Genomic DNA, 19904 nt, shown 5'->3' on the forward strand with positions numbered 1-19904 from the left:
TCCGAAAATCCCAGCTCCCTTTTTTTGTCAGAGCAGCTTTCCTGGTCTGCGATGCCATTCACGGCGAAGTGCGAGACGCAGCAGTACGGCAGCGCGGTGCAGTGCGGCAGAAAGAAAACAAAGCACGCCTCTCTACACAACAAGGGACAATCAGGGAGAGGGGGAGTCGTGCTTCATTAATTAGGCGAGTCCGAGACTCCGACTCCGAGACGTCGTGCGACACTCCGTCACGACAACGCAGCGCGGCCCCGCCTTGCCCGCCCCCGACTGCTCCAGGACGGCGCCGATGCACTTTCTACGCCGCCGAATCGAGACTCGTGTTGCGACACAGCGCGACACACGGCCATGGCACGGCGCGGCGCAGCGCTTGGGTGACGGGATGCTTGACGCACCGACTGGGGGAACAGAAGATGTTCGGGTTCGAGCCCCGTTGGGGCCTCCGCCACCGCGCACAGTGGGCCAGAAGACCGGTGGAGGCGGCCAAAACTCGAGACGCGTTTTGAGCTCCAGAGTCGCTAAATGGGACTCGAACCGAACGTGTGACCCCACTAGTGGATTCCTCGTTCGGAGAGCAATCCATTGGTGGGGTCACACGTTCGGTTCGAGCCCTGTTTAGCGACTCTGGAGCTCAAAAAGCGTCTAGAGTTTTGGCCGCCTCCACCGGTCTTCTGGCCCACTGCCGCGACGCCGCGCCAAGGGCAGCCAAGGGCTCGTACGTGTTGCACTGCCGCGCGCTGCGCCTTGCGCGCCCGAGTGGAAAAGGTTGCAAGAAAGGCAAGGCGGCGGTTCGGCCGTTCGGCCCAATTTGCCGCACTGTACCGCTGCCTGCTTTTTGCCTGCTTTTTGTCGGCAGGCGTAAATGGCGGGTCCGGACAGCGGGCCTTTTTGCCAGGCGTCTGCAGCAGCGCCTCCGTGCAGCCTCTATGGAGCAGCAGGGCAGCCTCCACGCAGCCTGACCTAACCTAGCGTGCAGCCTCCACGCAGCCCCGAAGCCGCCTTTCCCGTGCGGCCTGACGCGGCGACAGGGACCTCCTCCTCGCGGCCTCGGACAGGAAGCGACGACGACAGGTGTTTTTCGCCCCTCCTGCCGGCTTGGTTTGCTTGGTTCGCCGGGAAGCGTTGTTAGCGGGGCGATTCCGCACGGTGACGTCGTCGCTCTTTCCCTTTCGCACCCAAGGGCTGCCCCGCAAGGTGCGAGGGGGACAGAGCGACTCCACTTGGCTGCAAGGAGGCGGAGATGAATGACATCGCCCCATTGTCCGCGGCCTGGACCGCTCCCAGCTAATCCCCGCCGGCTGCACCATGGACTTGCAGCGCGTCGCCTCGCACCCCCGCCGTCGTCGCCAGCAAGGCCAGCAAGGCCCACGGGGACCAGGGATGCCTCCACACTGCACCATCCGTCTTGAGCTTGCCATCCAAAGGCTCCGCCAGCGCTCCAGGCTCGCATGAGATCTGGTCCAGAGCCGAGCCGTGCAGCGATACCTGACGGCACGGCATTCCTGGCTGGACCCCCCCCCCCTCCGTCACCACCGCAGCAGCAGCGGTGTGGCGGCCGGCTCCACTCTGTGTTCCGTGGCACACTTTCGGCAACGGGCGGCTGAGGCTGCGTGCTGCGCAGGCTGCGAGTGGCTGCGAGCCCCGTGTGCGGAAACGGAGTGGCGGTGCGGCAGGTTGGCCTGCGCTGCCTTCGCACTTCACACTCACTCCGAGGACGCGTCGCGGCGTCGCGGCGTCGCGTTAGCCGCGCCGTGCGAAGCGTGCCGTGCCCTGCCGGCCCTTTCTCAGCGGACCTGCCGCCCTGCCGCCCTGCGCCCTGCACCACACAATTAAGGTCGTGCGCCTCGCGACGTCGCGTGTGCTGACCCCCACTCGGGCCCTCCGGCACACTACCGGACCCTTTGCCCTTCGCCCCCCCCCCTCCCGGCTACAGGTGTCGCCTCCTCCGAGTGAAATCCCTCTCGCACGTGCACTGTAGTTGTAGTGGTTGTTTGGCGGCCCCGGCGGCTGACCGGGCGTACAGGTGCACAGCCACGCAGGGAGTCAAAATAGGCTACCTGGACGGAGGCCGGTGGTTGAATCCTTGCGAAAAATCCTGAGTCACTGGTGGATGCGGTGTTGCACTGGCAGAAATGGAACTTCACTTGACACTTCACACACACACACACGCTTGCGGAAACACACGCACACACTGCCGTCAGACACTTGGGTGCTGTATCCTGGACGCACACACACGCACGAATAGATGAACCAAATCCACCTGTTGGGGCACCGCGAGTCACTCGAGTCGGGCGGGCGGCACGATTCACTACTTGAGGGACTGCAGCGCGACGGCCCGGCGCAGCGGGGCGGCGGAGCGCTGCGATGTACCTGGCCGGGCTAGCGGCACCACGGCGAGCGATTCACTAAGGGGCTCGCCGGGCAGGTCCGTCGTCCGTCCGAGAGGGGCCCGCCCGCAGCCCGCGCCCCTCCCCTCCATGCCCCCCGTTGAAGTCAACGCTCGCTCGGCTCGGCTCGGCCGCCCTGGAGCGCGTCGTCGTCGTGGGCCGAGAGCACCGAGAACGCGCTGGAGGCGGAGAAGGCCGAGGGAAGGGAGGGCAGGGAAGGGCGGCCCGTTCCGGTTCCGACCGCCAGGCAGCGCCACCGGCCGAAGAGGTGAAGGTGCGGCCCGGCGGCGCAGCGCCATGCCAGCGCCGCAGGTGCGCTGTTCACTTGTTGGGCCCTACAGGTCCCTTCGGACAGGTCCTTGCCCCACTCCCACTCCTCCCTTTCCCTTCCCCGCCCAGCGCGCCGCTCGTAAGCCCTCCGGCGCCCTTCTCCTGCCCGACGCCCTCGCCTTCCTCATGCAGCTTGCATATCTTTGGGCGGTAAGGCACCCCGCGCCGCGCCGCCGCGCCCCACGCCGCCACGCCCCGCGCGCTACACCGTCAAAAGCAGCTCCTCGTCGCACGTCGCTATGTCCTGCAGACTGATTCCGAGAGTCGTTTTCGTCGCTCTGTCCCTCTCGTACTCATAGGACATCCCTAATAGGTGTGAGGGAGAAAGGACTGTCGGAATCAGTCTGCAGCAGTCCGAGGCCCAGTGAGGCGGACAAACACTCACGCTTTGAACTGCATGGCCCGGGAAGGGGACTCGAATCGAACTCACCATGTTGGGTTCCCCGTTCAAAGGGCAATCCATAGCAGTACCGTATCACGTGTTCGGTTTGACTATACGGAGCTCAAAAACGAGTCCGCCAAAACTGGTCTACACTAAGTGAGGTATCCAGGACTCGGCAGCAGGACACGCTCCGAAATTGGCGCGAGGAATGTCTCGGTTGACAACGGCGACGCCGCGCCAAGCAACGCCCAGCGACGCCACGCCACGCCTCGCCACGCACCGTCATATCCAGTCCGGATAATGCCTCCATCGCCACCGCCACGCCTCGTCGCCCGCGGAAGGGCGCCGGGGGAGGGGGGGGGGCTTCATTTTCCACCGATTTCGGCCCCAAAGCGGACCGATTCCAGATTCGCCCGGATTCCGAATACACCGGAAAATACTCCGAGGCACAAGAAATAAAACTGGAAGCCGGTCCTGGTCGGCACGAGGCACCGCGACGTCCTCCCCGTCGCCGCCGTCATCGCCGTCCTGGTCGTGCTCGTCTTCGGAAGCGGAAGCGGTCTTCGGGAAGTAACGCCGCGACGCGTGCTGTGCATGCGTGCCGCGCTCGCGCGTGCGGCTTGCGTTCGAGAGCGCCGCTCTGTCTCTCTCGCACTCGCGGGACGTGCCGGAGAGGTGCGAGAGAGACAGACAGAGCAGGCGGTGCCCTGCGCGAGGAAGCAGGAGCCGATGTCCGTTTCGGTTGGCGGTGACGTGTCGTGGGCTGGCGGCGTCGTACCGGTACCGGGTGTGTCAGTGGCGCGCCCCCGCCCCCGCCTCCGCGCCCCGCTGCGCGTTATGCGTTACGCCACCAGGAGGCGCCGCGCCAGCACCGCGCCAGCGCCCCGTCGTCGCCAAGAAATCCGCGTCGATGTTGCGCGGCCTTTCTTTTGGCGGTCGGGACGCATCGGGGGGTTACCCGGGCCGCAAGAAGCAGTGCCTCGCGCCTCGCGCTCGAATCCGGGAGGTGGCGTGGCGCGGCCGCGGTCTGGCGTAAGGCCCATGCGTCAGCGCGGCAGCCTAGCGATGGAGCCGCGGCAGCCCTGACGACGACAGGACAGGCAGCGGACCGCGCGGGGACTCGAACCCCGGCCCCGCGCGCGATATTCGCGAACAGTGCGCCGTCCCCTTCGCGTTTTGGCAAGCGGGCCAGAGACAGGCGTGGCGTGGCGTGCGCCTTGCCAACGCCGTGCCGCCAGACGCGGAGAAAGTGGGGACTTATTCCATTTCATTATTCTGTTTCGGTATCGCCCGGCGGGCCGGGGCACGGCCCGCACGGTGGCGGGCCGAAAAACACCTCGTACGCAACCGCGCGCCACAAAAACCAGAAACGAGGCTCGGATTTAACAGCTTGCTCTATTTTGCTCAAGTGTGACTGTGCGCCGAGGGTTTAGTCTGCCATGTGGACGCGGGTGAACCCACTCTGAGTCCTGGAGGCCCTCGTCGCGGTGCGTACTGCCACCACTGTGCCCTTCGGGAATACTCCGCGCCGAACCGGTGCGCCCCAACGCGGCGTATCTGCGCCGCGGAACTCCGCCCCCGCCCCCACTTCGGACCTCGGCCGTCTCGACCGCCGGGGCCACGAGGGCCACGTTGCCCGGCCCGCTCAACGCGGCACGGCACCGCGGCACCGCCAGAGAAAGTGCGGCCGGGTGACGCCATGGCCGCCATGACACCGCGTGGACGCGCGCGACGCCCACGACGCCGAGGTGCCGTCGGGGAGGTGCTGGAAGGGAAGCTGTCACCGCCACCACGAGCAAACCTACGCGCCGATTCCACACGGCCTGCTGCTGCAAACTGAACTCGACGACCTCCGCCGGACGTGGCCGGCGATGTCGCCCGGGTAAGACCCGGGTTTGCGGGTAGACCCGGGTACCCGGGTTTGCGGGTAAACCCGTGGACCCGGGTCCCGGGTCTGCGGGTTTACCCGAAGCCTTGGATCCACCGCCCTAGAAGTAGGCAACACGGCCCACTGGAGCGCACTGCGTGTTGCCTACTGCTAGGGCGGTGGATCCAAGGCTCCGGGTAGACCCGCAGACCCGGGACCCGGGTCCACGGGTTTACCCGCATACCCGGGTACCCGGGTCTACCCGCGGACCCGGTCCAACCCGGGCGGGCGGGTAACCGGGTAACCCGGGTACCCGGGCAAAAGTCAGAGCCCTACTGGTGGCCGAGCGTCACCGCCTGCGAGCTCCACGCAGGCACGCCGCCCGACCGTCGGGTCGGATGGGTGGCCTACCGTCCGGGCGGGAGCGGCCGAGCGGCCACCGCCTGGCGAGCAGGCAGTCCCGTTGCGCTCCGGAGGGCGGCGGGCCCGTCTGCCTGCACGGGGCCCGGCCGACAGCCCATTCGATGCATCCGGTCAGCAATGGCCGATCTACATAGCCCTTGGGTACAAAGTCCGATCTACAGAGCGCTCGTCTACAATGACTGATCTACATAGAACCATTTTGAACAGACCGATCTGTTTTTCAAAGCTATTTTTCCATCTCTGTCAAAGTTAAAATACAACGTTCAAAATGTTGTTTTAACCTTTATATCGAAGTATGCTTATCATATTTTCTAATACAGAATGTTCCGAAATTTTACAAGTCGTACTTTAGGATTGACAGAGGTAGCAAAAAAGCTTTGAAATACAGATCGGTCTTTTCAAAATAGTTCCGTGTAGATCGGTCATTGTAGACGAGCGCTCTGTAGATCGGACTTTGTACCCAAGCGCTCTGTAGATCGGCCATTGCTGACCGGATGCATCGAATTGACTTGAGAAACGTTGGACCGCAAACTATCCCCTGCAGCCTTTACTTCTCTCATTGCCTTGCGTTTCTTTGTCGCGGCCAGTCCGCGCTCTCCAGGCCGTCCACGCCCTCCAGACTCTCCAGGACCACGCCTGCTCGTTGTCACACTGACTTAACATGCTCCAGCCGTCGGCACCGGCACGGGGCTTAACCGCCCCCTCCCCCCTCCCCCTCCCCGGTGGCGGGCGCGAGGCCTGGCCCTGGCTGATAAGGGATCCCCGTGCTAGTTGATTCCCGCGCGGGGCGGGGTTGGCGGGTGGGGGAGGGTGGGAGGCTGCCTGCACGCGCCCGATAAGGACCGCCCCCTCCCCTCCCGCCTCCCCTCCCCTCCCTCCCCTCCCCTCCACGGCCGCCCAGCTGGATGGGCCGGGCGCAATTTGTTGGCGTGTTGACGCTCGTCGACGCCAACGAGTCGCCGTCGCCGCGTCGCCGCGTCCGCCGCCCTCCGGGTGGCGGTTTCCCTCGGTGTCCCCACGGTGTCCCTGCTTCCCCGCCTCGCAGCGCGGAGAGGGCGGGACGGCGGCGAGTCCGGCGGGGCGCCGCGCGTTGTCGTGTCGCTGTGTCGCTGCGGCAGGTCGGGGTGGAGCCGAGCAAGCCGAGCAAGCCGAGCAGGCCGAGCAGGCGGGGAAGACGGCGGGTGCGGCGTGCGCGGCCGCGGGAGGGACGCCGACGCCGCCAAACGCGGCGACGCACGCCGCACTGTGGGAACATTAAAAAGCCGTCGGCCGGAGGGGTGTGACGACCAGCGCCACCGACGAGGCTCCCGTCGCTCCGTCTCTCTCGCACCCCGGCGGGACGCGGCCGCATGAGTGCGAGAGAGACGGAGCGGCGAGAGCATTATTCGGGATCAGCCCGCAGGCCGAAGTGTGAGCGATCCGTCAGTGAGACTGAGCGGGACAGTCAAGGCTGGGCGGGGCGGGGCGCCACGCGACACGCAGCCGCGCGCCGAAATTGAAACATTTATGACGTGATTCCGGGGAAAACGAGAAAACGAAGAAACGAGCGGTGCGCGACGAGTTCCTCATAACCCAGGCAGTGAACCTTTTTCTCACACCACCATACGCACTGCCATCGCACCGGGACCTTTTCAGAGTCGCGGTTCTCAATTTAACACATGGCTGACCATAATTTTATCATTTTATTTCATATTATCCATGCAACGGGATTTCTCTTTCTGTAAATAATGATTTTGCTGCGATTCCGAAAGTAACAGGCCACTTCTTCTTTGTCAGCCGGCGAGGATGAGTCGCTGCAAAAAGAGCACTGACGGACAAACACACGTGCGCGTCGCGTGGCCGCCACGTGCCCGTGAAGATGATACCCTCCTTCTCTCTCTCTCTCTCTCTCTCTCTCTCTCTCTCTCTCTCTCTCTCTCTCTCTCTCTCTCTCTCTCTCTCTCTCTCTCTCTCTCTCTCTCTCTCTCTCTCTCTCTCTCTCTCTCTCTCTCTCTCTCTCTCTCTCTCTCTCTCTATCACTCACACACACAACCACACACTCTCCCTCTCCTTCCACCGGATTGGACGACCAAACAATCAGACTGGGGCGTCCCTCGGCCCGCTCCTCGCAGTGGAGGCGCCGAGCCGATCACCGGGCAGACGCCGCGGACGCCACGCGTGTCCAGGTTTATACTGTGTGTGTTGCGGCGCGTGTGCGCGGGGGGAGGGGGAGGGGAGGGCTCGATTAATTCTCACTCACACTGGCCAATGAATGCTAATGCAGGTCCTCATCCTCACACACACATGCACACACTGACTTTGACGCGCTCTCTCTCACACTCACACACACAAACGCTCACACACCGCGAGCCACGTCCTCTCCACACGCCACCCCACCGCTAATCCCCCAACCCCCCGCCGCGCTGGCCGCGCTCCCCCACCCTAAGTCAGAACAGAGATAGCGTTTACCTCCTAAGCCCGATTTTTTATTAATTGACACGTCAGGAAGTCTTGCCGGTCCTCGTCGTCCTTGCAGTCCTCGTGGGAACTCCGCGACCATCACCACCGCGGCCGCTGTCGCTGTAGCCGCATGAGTCCGAAGCACAGTGGGCCAGAAGACCGGTGGAGGCGTTTTGAGTTCCAAAGTCGCTAAACGGGACTCGAACCAAGCGTGTGACCTCACCAATGGATTCCTCGTTCGGAGAGCAATCCATTGGTGGGGTCACACGTTCGGTTCGAATCCTGCTTGGCGACTCTGGAGCTCGAAACGCGTCTAGAGTTTTGGCCGCCTCCACCGGTCTTCTGGCCCACTGTGCGAAGGCCCGTTTCGCTGCTCTGTCTTTCTCGTACTCATGGGGCCTCCCGTAAGGTTGCGAGAGATACAGAGCGACGAAGCGGCGGCGTGGCGTGGCTTGGACGTGACCGTGTGTGTGTGAGTGTGTCGCGAGGCGGTTTTTCCTCCAGCCGGCAGTGCGCCGTAGTGCCCGCCGCCGTTTGCGTTCGCTTCCAGGAGTTGATACCCCTCGCGTAGTATTTCGGTCCCGTTATCGCCACGCCTTTCTTGCCCGGCTGGTCGACGTGGCCCTCGGCGGCCCTCGGCGGCCCGACCGCAGATGGCGAGGCAGGCGGAGCAGGCCCCAAGTACGACGCACCGCGGCCGATAAGAAATATGTACTAGTGAACCGTCGCGGACAGCAGACGGATTCCGAGAGTCGTTTTCGTCGCTCTGTCTCTCTCGCACATACACGGGCCACTTCATGAGGGCGAGAGAGACAGAGCGGCGAAAACGACTCTCGGAATGAGTGTGCAGACCGACAGGCCCGTCGAGGCGGCCAGCCCCTTGGCCAGCCCGGCCGTCGAGGAAAAGGGTGCGGTAGGCGTGGCTGGCCCGCCCCGCCCGCCCCTGTCTCCACAACCCTCCATCGTGTGCAGTGCAGCGTGATAGAAAGAACCACGTGGCAATATCGCATGGACTGCGAAACGCAGGCCCCTTCAAGGACACACGGGAAAAGGAAAACTGTATTCACCATACAATCTGTTTCTTTATTATTGATTTTTAAAGTGTACTCATCTTACCGTACATCACTGGTAAAACTAAAGCGTAGTATTACCCACTGTTTTCAAGCGTAATCAGTTTACGCTTGAAATCAAGCGTAACAGGCTCATCTGCCAAGATTCCCCCTATCTAAATGCATGGGGGAATTTCTAGCCAATGCTTGATTTCAAGCGTAACGTCTTCAAGCGTAACTTTATGCTTGACTCAAGCATATAGTTACGCTTTAGTTTTACTAGTGATTTCACTACTGGATTGGACTATGGTAAATTAACAGAAGATCACAGGCGAGCAGCTCAACACTTATCGATCTACATTACATACAAGACGAGGCCATCACGAGATTCGAAGCCACGCTTTCCTCGGCGAAGGAATGGGAACTGAAGGCGGGTCGACGGCGAGGCTTCGGCTAGATCCGCGGGTTCCTCTTCCTGGCGGCCACCAAGCCCCCCGTGCCCATCCTGCCGGCCTTGCCGCCGAACAGCACGGCCCCCGCGGTGAGGCCCCCGCCGCCCCTGCGGCCCCTGGAGAAGGGCGCCGTGCTGGGCGCCTGGACGGCCGGGACGCCGTTGGGCGCGCGCTGCAGCACGGGCAGGCCGATCATGTGCGCGTGCGCGGCCGGGAGCGCGGGCTGCTGCAGCACGCCGTCGCCGTCCTCCGTCACCTCCATCTTGATCGGCGGCGAGGCGGGCTCCGTCTTGGGCTGCAGCGTGGCGGGCGTGGCGGCGGGAACGGGCGGCGACCTGCGGCACACCGTCAACATCGTCACCATGGTGCTCTACGACGCGGCGGACCGCCACTGTTCGCCGCGCTCACCCTGAGGCTGCCGGCGGTCTCCGGGACATGAAGCTGACGAGCGCGCTGCCCCTGGCGCCGCCGCCGGACACGCAGGGCCGCGGCGCGCCCTTGGCCGTCGCCCTGGACGCGGCCGTCGACGACGGGATGGCCGGCGGCGCGGGCGACGACGCCACCAGCACGGGCATCCTCTGCAACGCGAGCTGATTGTAAGCCTTCATGATGCACTGTGCGACGGTGTGGACTCTCTGGCCTTTGGAGCCGCACTGTGAAAATTTGCGTCGTCTCTTGATGACAATTTCAATGCTACAATAATGTCATCAAATCAACTGATGATGACATTGTTGTCACGCTCATGCAGTAAGTATAGGAGCTTTGATGAAAATGTCATCAATTTGTGATGACAGTCATTATTTCGAAGTGATGAAAATATCATCCGCGTTTTTGTCATAAAGCGACAACAGATTTTGACAGTGCATTGGTACTTAGTACTAACCGTGATGGAGTTCCCTCTGGAGATGTGCACGACGTGGTTCGCCAGCACGGCGCAGGAGTCCGTCGTGGACAGGGGGTTGTTGTGGGAGATCCACGCGGAGGGCTCCACCTTGACGGACACGGTGTTGTTGTTGTTGCAGGCCATGCTGTCGTTGTTGTTGGTGAGCGCCTCCTGCTTCTCCTGCCAATTGAGGACGGACGACAGGAGGTTGATGTACCTGGTGCAAATGGACATTGGTTTAGGTTCCATGGACTGTGAAGCTGGACAATTCGCTCACTTTTCAGGAAAGTGCAAGCCACACTATAAAATCAAATGTGTGCTTAGCATCAGCTGTGGGAGTGTACTTGCAAGTACACATCTATAGGTGTGTGCTTGGTAAGCATACATCTATAGATGTGTACTTGAGCAAGTATGCATCTATAGCTGTGTACTGGGACAAGCACACATACATGTCACCCATTTGACAGCACACTCCTATTGATGCATGCTTGCCCAAGTATACATCTATAGATGTGTGCTTGTCAAGTACACACATATAGATGTGTACTTGCAAGTATACTCCCACAGCTGTGTACTAAGCACACATTTGATTTTGTAGTGCATGTTTTCTTATAATTTTCTGTTTTCCCATAGCATTACTCAAGAACAAATGAGAGTTCAGTTCAGGGTTCAAATTGATAGTCAAAGTATAGTTGACATTATTGGTTATGACCAATTTGGGAAGAACTCAAATTTGGGATAGGTCGACTTGGGTCACTCTTCCGCTTTACAGTGCGACGAACTGGCGTACCTGATGGCGCTGCGCAGGATCTCGTTCTTGGACAGCTTCTTGTCGGGCGGGTGGCGCGGCACCAGCTTGCGCAGGTCGTCGAAGGCCCCCGTCACGTTCTGCTGGCGGCAGCGCTCGCGCGAGTTGGTGAACACCTTGCGGCCGGGCGGGCCCGCGCCGCCGCCACCGAGGCCGGGGCTGGGCAGGGACGTCCCCGCCGGCGAGGGTGACACTCCGAGCGGAGAGCCGCGTGACATGGCCTGGAACGAGAGCGTGGACGAGGCCGTCGACGTCACCACGCTGATGGGATAGTGATGGCTACAAACGAGGCGTTCGGTCTACTTACGCTGAGGACCGTCCTGGAGCGCGGGCCTGCCGTGCCGGAGCTGGTGGACTCGTCGTCGTCGTCGTCGCAGAGCGAGAAGCCGTCCGACGTGGAGGCCAGGTCGTCGTGGTCCACCTCACCCTCCCAGTCGTCGTCGTCGGACAGCGACCCGCGCGGCGAGTCGCGCACGGAGGATCCCCTGGGCGACCCCTTGGGCGAGGCCGTGCCCCTGCCGGGCGACGGGCAGCCCAGCGCGGTGTGGCGCCCCGCGCGGACGCCCGGCGCCGTCATGGCCCCCTGGATGGCCGCGGCCCCGAAGCCGCCGTTGGTGTGCCGCGCGTCCGCCGCGGAGGCCGCGAAGGCCGCGGAGCTGGCGGGCGAGGCGGTGCCTTTGTCCGGGACGGTGGGGGACAGGTCCGAGTCCGCGGGCTGGCCGCCCTGCCCGAGGGGCTGCAAGGGCAGCGGCAACGGCGTGCAGGCGGGCTGCGGGCAGAGCGTTGGGGGCAGCTGAGGAGGCGCTCTACGACGTCCACGGCGTACAGGGCGAGCCCACCCAGGGCCTCGTGCTTACCATGGCTGTGCCCTCGCCACTTGGCACTGTGCTGGTCCTGGCCTCGGCGTCTCCGACAGGCGGAAGGAGGCCGCGTCCCGGGCGCGGCGGAGCAAGGACTGCCGAGCTGGCGGCGCGGCAGGCTGGGCCAGGCTGGACCAGCTCCCGCGGGATGGCGACAGCCAATCACAGCGCGCCGCCGCCAGGCCGCGGCCAGGCCACGCCCACGGGGTGGCGGCGACGCCTACCCCGCCTGCCTCGGCCTGCCTGGGGGAGGGGTGGCGCTGCCCTCGCCGTCGGCAAGGGACAAGGGGCGGCTCGAGGCGGCGTCGGGGCGTGGTAATCCCCACGGAAACAGTCCTGCGCGGATAGAGAACGACGACGAAACTTTGCATCTCGATAAAAGTCCCGCGGCTCGAGGTAACACGGCCTGGCGGGGTTCAGGGCCCGGGAAGCGGGTCAGTGTCTCCGGTCTTCAGTCCGTACATGTCTGGAAGCCGTGAGGGCCGCGCGAGGGGCCGCAGGCATGGCCGCAGGGCGCCGCGCCAGGGCGTCCCTAGGCGTCCTGAGGGCGCTGGGCCGGCTGGGCTGGCTGGGCGTACTGCAGGGCGACGCGAAGGCATCTGATGACCCCACCTACAGGGCCGCCAAGTCGAAGGTCCCCCTCCCCTCCCCGTGCCTACACCGCAAACGGGGCCCTCTGCAGCTCGTGTCGCCAGGTCCTAGGCACAGGCCCTAGGCACAGACCCTGGGCCGCAGAGCTGGTAATAACGCCTCATGACTGCACGCATGTCGCCCTTGTCCGCCCTCCGCCCTTGGCTGCCCTTGGCCCTTCGGCACGTCGATTCATTTCGTATTCCCGGAACGCATTACGCACGGCCGAATAGCGTCCTGCTTCGTCGCTTAGCCTCTCTAGCACCGCATCGGAACGCTTCACGAGTGCGAGAGACACAGGCGAAAGACTGCTGGCGCCTCGCGACGCACGCTTGCATGGGCAAGCCCTCGGCAAGCCCGCAGCAGACTGATTCCGATCTCCGATTTTCCGTCGCCCTGTGCCTCGCCCTCTGTACAACCTTGGATACTTTCGATCTTGGTTTTTCCCAGGACACGACTTTATCGTGTACTTTGGGAGCAACAGCTTCGCAAAGTTGGTCAAAAAGTGATTGAATCAATGACTTTATTGCTAACGAGGTCACGGTCGTCCTAGGGGAGCTCGCTCAATGTCCCAGCGGTGCCAGCACTCTACTCTAGACCCTTCTTGGAAGCGAGCGGTCTGCCGCACCATCTTCTTGCCTGTCAATGCGCTGGCGTTGGCGGTCGTGTCGGGGCGGTGGGGGCGGGGCGTTGATTGCTTATTGGTACGACGCCGTTGAGCCGATCGCCTCGAGTATGGCCCATCGACACGAGGCGGCGAAGGGACTGAACGCGGCACGCGCCGCGGACGTGCACGGCCGGGAAGACGCACACGCGACGGCCGCGGTGGCGTCCCTCCGGAAAACCATTTTCCAGCAGTGGGGCCCAGCCGGGCCGAGCTGGGAATCACAACGCAGCGCATTTTCCAGCGAGAGCCCCTCGGAGGGCTTTTCTTTCCAGTGGAAAGCGAGGCAGGAAATGTGTGTGCTGCATGGCGCGTACTTCACGCCCGGGCCACGCCAGTAATTGCTGCAGAATAGACGTGACACACACACAGACGCACACTCACACCGACTCACACACACGCGCGCGCAGTCACACAGACAATACCGCTGCCCCACGCAGGGAATGGTCATCACGTCCGAAGAGGAACGGCACCCTGAAATGAGCCCAATGCAGGCGGCTCGGCTCGGCCTGCTCGGCCTGCTGGCGTGCCCGTCCCCGTTCGTGTGCCGCAGTATCGCCTATTGTCGGGCCGCGTCCGAGGCGAGGCGCCGCACAGTGGGCCAGAGGACCGGCGCAGGCGGCCAAAACTCAAGGCGCGTTTTGAGCTCCAGAGTCGCTAAATGGGACCGAACGTGTGACCCCACCAATGAACTGCTCTCCGAACGAGGAATCCATTGGTGGGATCACACGTTCGGTTCGAGTTCAATTTAGCGACTTGGAGCTCAAAACGCGTAGCGTTTTGGCCACCTGCACCGGTCTTCTGGCCCACTGTGCGCCGCGCCAAAGTTGGACTGGCCCAATGGCCAGGGCGAGCGGCCCCTCGGACTGCCTCGGACGCACCCGAAAAGCGGAGGGGCGGGGCGGGGCGCCTGAAGCATGCCCGCCCGTCGCGCACGCCGCCCCCGCGGGTGGCCTACCCCCGGTTCGCAGGCTGAAGCTTGCTGAAGACCGCTCAAAGCTGAAGCCCCTGTTCGGGCGGGGCGGCTCTCTGGGCTTTCGCCTTCCAGCGCTCAGCGCTTTCGGGACTTTCGGAGCTTTCAGAGCGTTCAGCAGCGGGACAGGTTGCCGGCCCACCGGGCCGCAGTCCGCGGCGGCGACGGCCGAGAGGCCCTGCGCTGCATGCATATGACCCCTGCGCGCGCGTGTGTGTGTGTGTGTGCATGTGTGTGTGTGCTGCAGGCGTCGTCGTCGTCCTGGCGGCGTCGCGGCGCCCTGCAAGTCGTGGCGGCGTGGTGCTGGGCTGGGCTGGGCGGGGCTGGGCCGGGCTCGCAGTATAAAACAGTCGCACTGCCGTAGCCTGGAGGAGTCGCGCTGTGTCCGCTGGAGGCCAGGGAGTGCGTTAGCGAGGCGGTCGGTGTGTGCGTGCGGTCGCAGTGCGGTGTGTGCGTGTGCTTCGGGGAGTCGGGGAGGAGTGCGGTCTGTGATTTACTTCAGTTTCAACAAGTAAGTTAATTTGCAATCAGTGGCGTCGGAAGTGGGGTGACGAGGGGGCTCAGAGCCCCCCCCCCCATCGCCAGCCAGGGGGGGCTGAGCCCCCCCCCCCCATTTTTTGGCCCGAGCGGAGCGATAGCCATATTTAATTTTTGCGCGTAACGCTATTGGACGCTCCTGGAGGCGACTTGACGTGTCGCAGCAACCACGCCACGAACAAATGGACATTTCAAAGCATGCTCCTTGCTTTCATCTTGTAGTTAAAAGGAAACAAACGTCGTTGGCTTGAAGCTCGCTTCGCTCGCACTTTGAAGTAGCTTTTCAAAGTGACTTTATTTCTATGCAATAACATGTCGTTCACAGTCCATGAATATTTACCATGTCAAAAACATTAAAAATCTAAAGAGAAAACAACCGCAAATTTTACATTAAATTTCTTAGACGAATATTCATAGTGCATACCTGTGCAGGAGTACCTTTGGATTAAAATAGGCTATCACGTAAAATGAGGGGGGGGGGGGTCGCGCTTAAGGATTTTTTAAAATATTTGAGCCCCCCCCCAGCGAGAGGGACTTCCGACGCCACTGTTTGCAATCCCGGTTAATTGTATCCTGAAATTTTCGAACCTCCAGTTGAAGAGAGACGCGCGACCTTTCAGGGGTTTCATTTTACTTCCTCGCGTTGAACGTAACATTACAAATAAAACAATGATTTTCACCAATTTACGATCAAATCAATGCCGCATCAGCCTTTGAAGACTTTTCGTGCTGCTTAGCCTTTGGCCTTGGGGCACTCCATCCGATTTCGACGTGCTTTCGGCGCGTGGCGGCCGGGCCAGTCCCGTTGGGATGCGCGGCGCGGCGTCAGTGTGGGGCCGCGGGGGCTGGGGGTGGCGGGGCCTTCCTTCCAGTGTAGCCGGGCGGTGTGGGGCTGGAGGCCGGAAGGAGCGTGACTCATGGACTCATGACTGCCGCCGACAGAGTGCCGGTGTGCCGGTGCGCCCCGGTGGCGGCCTGGCGGCAGGCTGTGTCCGTTGCAGCGCGGTGCCGTTGGTGCCGCCCGCCTGTCATCGCCTCGCGCCTCGCGCCGCGCGTGCCGGGGTCGTGACCTGACGGGGCCCCGCGCCCCGCGACGCCGTTTGCCTAGGGAGGGAGCCCGGGCCGGGCGTGGCGGCGCCCCACCAAGCACAGGCCCAGCCAGCCCAGCCTCGGTAAATAACCCTTTCGCTCTGTTGCAGGCAAAGCCCGGCACCGCCATGGACAGAGTCGTGGTCGCTGTGCTCGGTACGCTGTTTGAAATGACGCCTACAGTCGTCGTTCTAGCTTCGAGGCTGATAGGAAACTGGCCTCACTTACATTTCTCTCTCTACTTTTTGCAGCGTCTTCGCTGGTGGTTGCTTTGGCCGCCGCCGCCCCTAGGATAAGGGTAAGCCCGGCGGTGCAGTGTAGTGACTTGCTTGCCGCCTCCATGTAGTGCAGCTTTTGGTTGGCGGCCCGCAGGTGGCGCGGGACACTGGCGCGGCGCTGCGGCTGGGGCTGCCGTCCAACGCCACCTCCATCCGCGCGGGCGAGATGCTGTCGGAGCGCTTCTCGTGCGCCGGCCGGCACTACGGCTACTACGCGGACCCGGACAACGACTGCCAGCTGTTCCACGTGTGCCTGCCCGTGCAGTTCGACGACGGCCGCGGCGCCATGTACAAGTGGAGCTTCGTGTGCCCCGAGGAGACCATCTTCAACCAGGAGACCTTCACGTGCAGCCGGCGCGAGGACGCCATCTCGTGCCAGGACTCGGAGCGCTTCTACGGCCTCAACGAGGACCTCGGCGTGTCGCGGCGCCAGCAGCAGCAGCAGGATCAGGACCTCGACGACGCCGACAACGCGGCCGACACCATGCCCGACGACAACATGGCCGACGTCGTGGAGGACACGGCGTCATACCAGCACCCGGTGCAGGCGGTGCAGCACCAGCAGGGCATGGTCAGGCCCATGGAGGGCAGGCCGCAGGCCCTGCAGCAGGCCCAGGCGGACGGCCCGCAGCAGCAGGCCACCACGGACACCTCCGACGAGGGCACCAACAAGTACGGAGCCTTCACCACCATCAGATACTAACCACTGCTGCAGCATGCCGCGCTCGAGTTTCCTCTCTGAGATCTCCTCCCTTCCACCTTCCTGAGTCCACCTCTGTGCTTCCGTCTGTTTTGTTTAATCTGCCACTCTCATCATTCTATTCTACCATTACATGCTTAAGAATTTTGATGTAGTAATGGTGATATTAGTTTGGCGTCAAGGGGCAGTTTCGTTTCCATCTTGAAGTAAACGGAAGATGATGTTGCACAAATATGTGACGAAACCTCTGATGAAAGCAAGGTGATATTGTGCCACAGTGAAAATGTATTCTGAGGAAATCTTGTCCACAACTTATTTATTTTTTCACCTGTTTGAGTGGATAAGATTGCCTCGGTCATGGTTAAGGAGCCTTGGTCTACAAAATTAGATTTTGTAAATCGATGCTCTTCTTGCAATACCCATGTGAAATAGTTATTTTACTCTAATAAAGGAAAGTGATCAATACTATCTTGTCATTGTTGAAATAAATACTGCAAATTTGCATAAATTTTATATTTAAACGTCAACCATGCAAGATACAAGCTAAAACAATCACAGAAACTATGATAAGGAATGTTACTACCTGAAACCTTACTTCTGCACTTACACAATATTCTACTTCACTAAAATTTATTTCTAAGAACACATTGACTTCAGTACTCAGATACAACTAAATCATCCATGCCTAAAGTTCTTGAGCAGACATGAAAATCAGCATTCTAGGTTTCTAGCTATGGACTGTTGTATGGCAGTGAGATTCCCTGTTTCTGTTAAAATATTGTCATTATAGATCTCTATTCTTGCAAACAACGTGGAAGATATTCCTCTATTCCTTAAAATACAACTTTCTAATTGTATTATTCATAGCATATGTTGTGAATTCATCAATTGGATGGACGATGAATGGAATACACAGTAGGCCTAAAGCTGTTGTTACATACTTACGGGTAGGTTTAGGGATTTTTGCATAATTTTTTAACAAAAAGTAATTTACAGCACAAAATCTATTGATTGTAAATCCTGGTATTGCAACGGACGCTAATGTCTGCCAAAGAAGTGTGTCAGCACCTGCTATAACAACTTTTTTGTTAACCGATGAAGGAGAGTGGTCCGTATTCGAAAGAGACTGTAAATGGAGACACAAGTGTTGAACCAAATGCATAAATCGCAAAGAAAAATAACGAAACTTGTGGGAGCTTACCTGTTTCATTTTAATAGCTTTATCTCTAACATCAGCTAAAACATAGATAAATGCTGCTGCGTAGCTCAAATTGACAATGTTCTTGTGAACGAGAGGTCGAAAGGCTTCACCTACTTCATTTGTATATCCTGAAACACAAAAATCAGACTGATAGAAGACTCACAGGCAAAGATTTAAAATTTAAAGCCTGCTCTCTAAACTCACCCACGAATCTCAAAGGCGTGTCTCGATAAATGTCAACTTCTTTAGATTGCTCCATGGCCATTGAAGTAGTAGCCATAACCTCCTTTGAAATAAACAAAACCTTGTTCGAAGCAAAAATGAGCTTTTTTAGTGATACGAGGCGACAGTTAAATAGAAGTTACACCAAAAATTGGTTAAATCACTGTCTGACATCAAATTTTTCACTAAACAAGGTCAAATAAATTTAATCGGGACGACTTCAATTGATGTCGTCTGCCATCTGTGTTTGGAGGTGCTTCTTCCGTAAGAACTGTAGAATGTAAAAAGTCACTACTCAACTTTGCAGTCCCGGGAAAGTCAGCGAGAGTAATTTTGTCAGAACTAGCGAAAAACTAAAGTAAAAATGACGGAAAAAGTATTTTTTCTTCAAAAGTTGAAAAAATAGAACTTAGAAAGAGGTGTACTGCCACCTGTTCCCTCGTTTTAGGAAAGTGGTGTTGGTAGTTCCTCACACTGGCGTCCTCTTTCTGCTAGCAGACCAAGACGTTTACCGCCTGCAATGCAAATCTCTCGCACGCTTTTATGCAATCGGTAAGTAGTGTGCACGATTTTCCCCTCGCCCATCCCGACGGGCGAGTGCGACGTCGCGCGGCGCGCCGTCCGCACGAGGTGCCTTTATCTGTCTTTCGCCGCGGTCGACGTTCTACAGTGTATACGGTCGGAACAGGTTAGGTGCATCTATTTCTGTATCGGGGGGTACGGCCTTTTTTTTTTTTTTCATTTTTCATTTCCTCTGCAAGCTAAATTTGTCAACTGAATGGAATGCTTCGTCCCCCTTGCGGGTTTTCTGCTGTCCCTCGGATTTCATTTTGTTTGACACCTCGTCTTATGTTTTAGTGCAGGCGTTGAATAAATTTACCTGTAATGAATGAATGCACTTTGCTTCTCTAGAACCTTTTTCAAACGCATACTTGTGTTAAAAATTTCTCCAATCGTTCCTGCACTTTTCATACAAAGCGTTTCTTTTGATCTTTACGTACCTTTGATGTTAATATTTTTTGTCTCAGGGTTAATATTTTTTGTCTCAGGATTTGATCGCGTGGTCCGTGCATCCCTCTACTCTCAGGCTGAATTTCCCTCTCGCGGAAATTTGTGGTGAGTGCTTCCATTCCTCCCCTTGACCGGTCCGAACCAGGTTCGGTGCAGGTCACAGTCGTCACAGTTGTTCCGAAGGGGGAGGGACCGACCGGAGCGGAGGGACGGTTCGCCGCTCAGCGTCTCTGCGTGCTGCGCCGCGGGGGTCGGCGGGTAGGCAGCCCATCGCGCGGCGGTGCGGTCGGGGCGGCCGGTGCTCGGGCGCTGCGAGGCGTGCCGTGCCGCACCGTGTCGAGCCGGGCCCCGTGGCGCCACGTTCGTGTTCGTGTTGGTGCCCGGCCGTGCTCGGCTCACGCGCCAGCCAGTCGACTGATTCCGAGGGCCGCCTTTCGTCGCTCTGTCTCTCTCGCACCTAAAGGGGCGGCCCACGAGTGCGAGAGAGACAGAGCGACGAAGGCGGCCCTCGGAATCAGTCGACAGCAGGCCCGGCCTAGAGGCCCGGCCGGCCCGCCGAAGGACGACTACTTGATATTCATTTCTCTTGGTCTATCGGGTCGTTGCCCACCGACGTTCACTCGCCCGGCGCGGATCAGTTTTCCCCATTTGACGCGGAAAGGAAAGAAGAGGTCGAGTTTGGATTGGCGGCGAGGCGGTTTCCGGGAGCTTCGTGGAGCCGC

The 19904-nt window shown here is 60.0% G+C and overlaps 5 protein-coding genes across 5 annotated transcripts in view; 2 read left to right on the plus strand and 3 right to left on the minus strand.

The window, feature by feature from the left end:
* The window catches only part of LOC117646542 (proline-rich protein 36-like), a 36600-nt gene extending 34219 nt beyond the window's left edge, over nucleotides 1-2381 (minus strand). The window contains 1 exon segment of the mRNA XM_034387570.1: nucleotides 2055-2381. The gene's annotated coding sequence lies outside the window, so the exon portion shown is untranslated.
* A 3175-nt stretch (nucleotides 2382-5556) lies between these two features.
* On the minus strand, nucleotides 5557-11594 carry LOC117646341. Its single transcript, XM_034387220.1, has 5 exons — nucleotides 11325-11594; nucleotides 11000-11238; nucleotides 10210-10426; nucleotides 9858-9979; nucleotides 5557-5626 (listed from the first exon to the last, which is right to left on the minus strand). Exons 1-5 carry the CDS (start codon nucleotides 11592-11594, stop codon nucleotides 5557-5559), a joined length of 918 nt encoding a protein of 305 aa, XP_034243111.1.
* Nucleotides 11595-14538: 2944 nt separating this feature from the next.
* Nucleotides 14539-17250, plus strand: LOC117645707. Its single transcript, XM_034386043.1, has 4 exons — nucleotides 14539-14655; nucleotides 15881-15926; nucleotides 16022-16068; nucleotides 16143-17250. Exons 2-4 carry the CDS (start codon nucleotides 15899-15901, stop codon nucleotides 16749-16751), a joined length of 684 nt encoding a protein of 227 aa, XP_034241934.1. The 5' UTR covers nucleotides 14539-14655; nucleotides 15881-15898; the 3' UTR covers nucleotides 16752-17250.
* LOC117645708 (mitochondrial fission process protein 1) lies at nucleotides 17247-18448 on the minus strand. The gene is made up of 3 exons (XM_034386044.1): nucleotides 18154-18448; nucleotides 17950-18077; nucleotides 17247-17874 (listed from the first exon to the last, which is right to left on the minus strand). The coding sequence occupies exons 1-3, from the start codon at nucleotides 18227-18229 to the stop codon at nucleotides 17575-17577; spliced, it is 504 nt and encodes a 167-aa protein (XP_034241935.1). The 5' UTR covers nucleotides 18230-18448; the 3' UTR covers nucleotides 17247-17574.
* Nucleotides 18449-18679: 231 nt separating this feature from the next.
* LOC117645705 (elongation of very long chain fatty acids protein AAEL008004) overlaps nucleotides 18680-19904 on the plus strand; it is a 37801-nt gene continuing 36576 nt past the window's right edge. The window contains exons 1-2 of the mRNA XM_034386039.1: nucleotides 18680-18723; nucleotides 19221-19287. The gene's annotated coding sequence lies outside the window, so the exon portion shown is untranslated. The remainder of the gene's footprint in view (nucleotides 18724-19220; nucleotides 19288-19904) is intronic.

Source organism: Thrips palmi, unplaced genomic scaffold (assembly GCF_012932325.1).
Source record: "Thrips palmi isolate BJ-2018 unplaced genomic scaffold, TpBJ-2018v1 HiC_scaffold_19, whole genome shotgun sequence".
In the NCBI taxonomy this organism is placed as follows: domain Eukaryota; kingdom Metazoa; phylum Arthropoda; class Insecta; order Thysanoptera; family Thripidae; genus Thrips; species Thrips palmi.

Coding starts and splice junctions, on each gene's coding strand:
- LOC117646341 (XM_034387220.1), bottom strand. CDS start 11,594: ATGACGGCGCCGGGCGTCCGCGCGGGGCGCCACACCGCGCTGGGCTGC. Junction 11,239..11,324: donor GCTCCAGGACGGTCCTCAGC/GTAAGTAGACCG, acceptor CTCTCGTTCCAG/GCCATGTCACGCGGCTCTCC. Junction 10,427..10,999: donor ATCCTGCGCAGCGCCATCAG/GTACGCCAGTTC, acceptor CATTTGCACCAG/GTACATCAACCTCCTGTCGT.
- LOC117645707 (XM_034386043.1), top strand. CDS start 15,899: ATGGACAGAGTCGTGGTCGCTGTGCTCG. Junction 15,927..16,021: donor AGTCGTGGTCGCTGTGCTCG/GTACGCTGTTTG, acceptor TACTTTTTGCAG/CGTCTTCGCTGGTGGTTGCT. Junction 16,069..16,142: donor CCGCCGCCCCTAGGATAAGG/GTAAGCCCGGCG, acceptor GGCGGCCCGCAG/GTGGCGCGGGACACTGGCGC.
- LOC117645708 (XM_034386044.1), bottom strand. CDS start 18,229: ATGGCTACTACTTCAATGGCCATGGAGCAATCTAAAGAAGTTGACATT. Junction 18,078..18,153: donor CACGCCTTTGAGATTCGTGG/GTGAGTTTAGAG, acceptor TTTGTGTTTCAG/GATATACAAATGAAGTAGGT. Junction 17,875..17,949: donor AAGCTATTAAAATGAAACAG/GTAAGCTCCCAC, acceptor CTCCATTTACAG/TCTCTTTCGAATACGGACCA.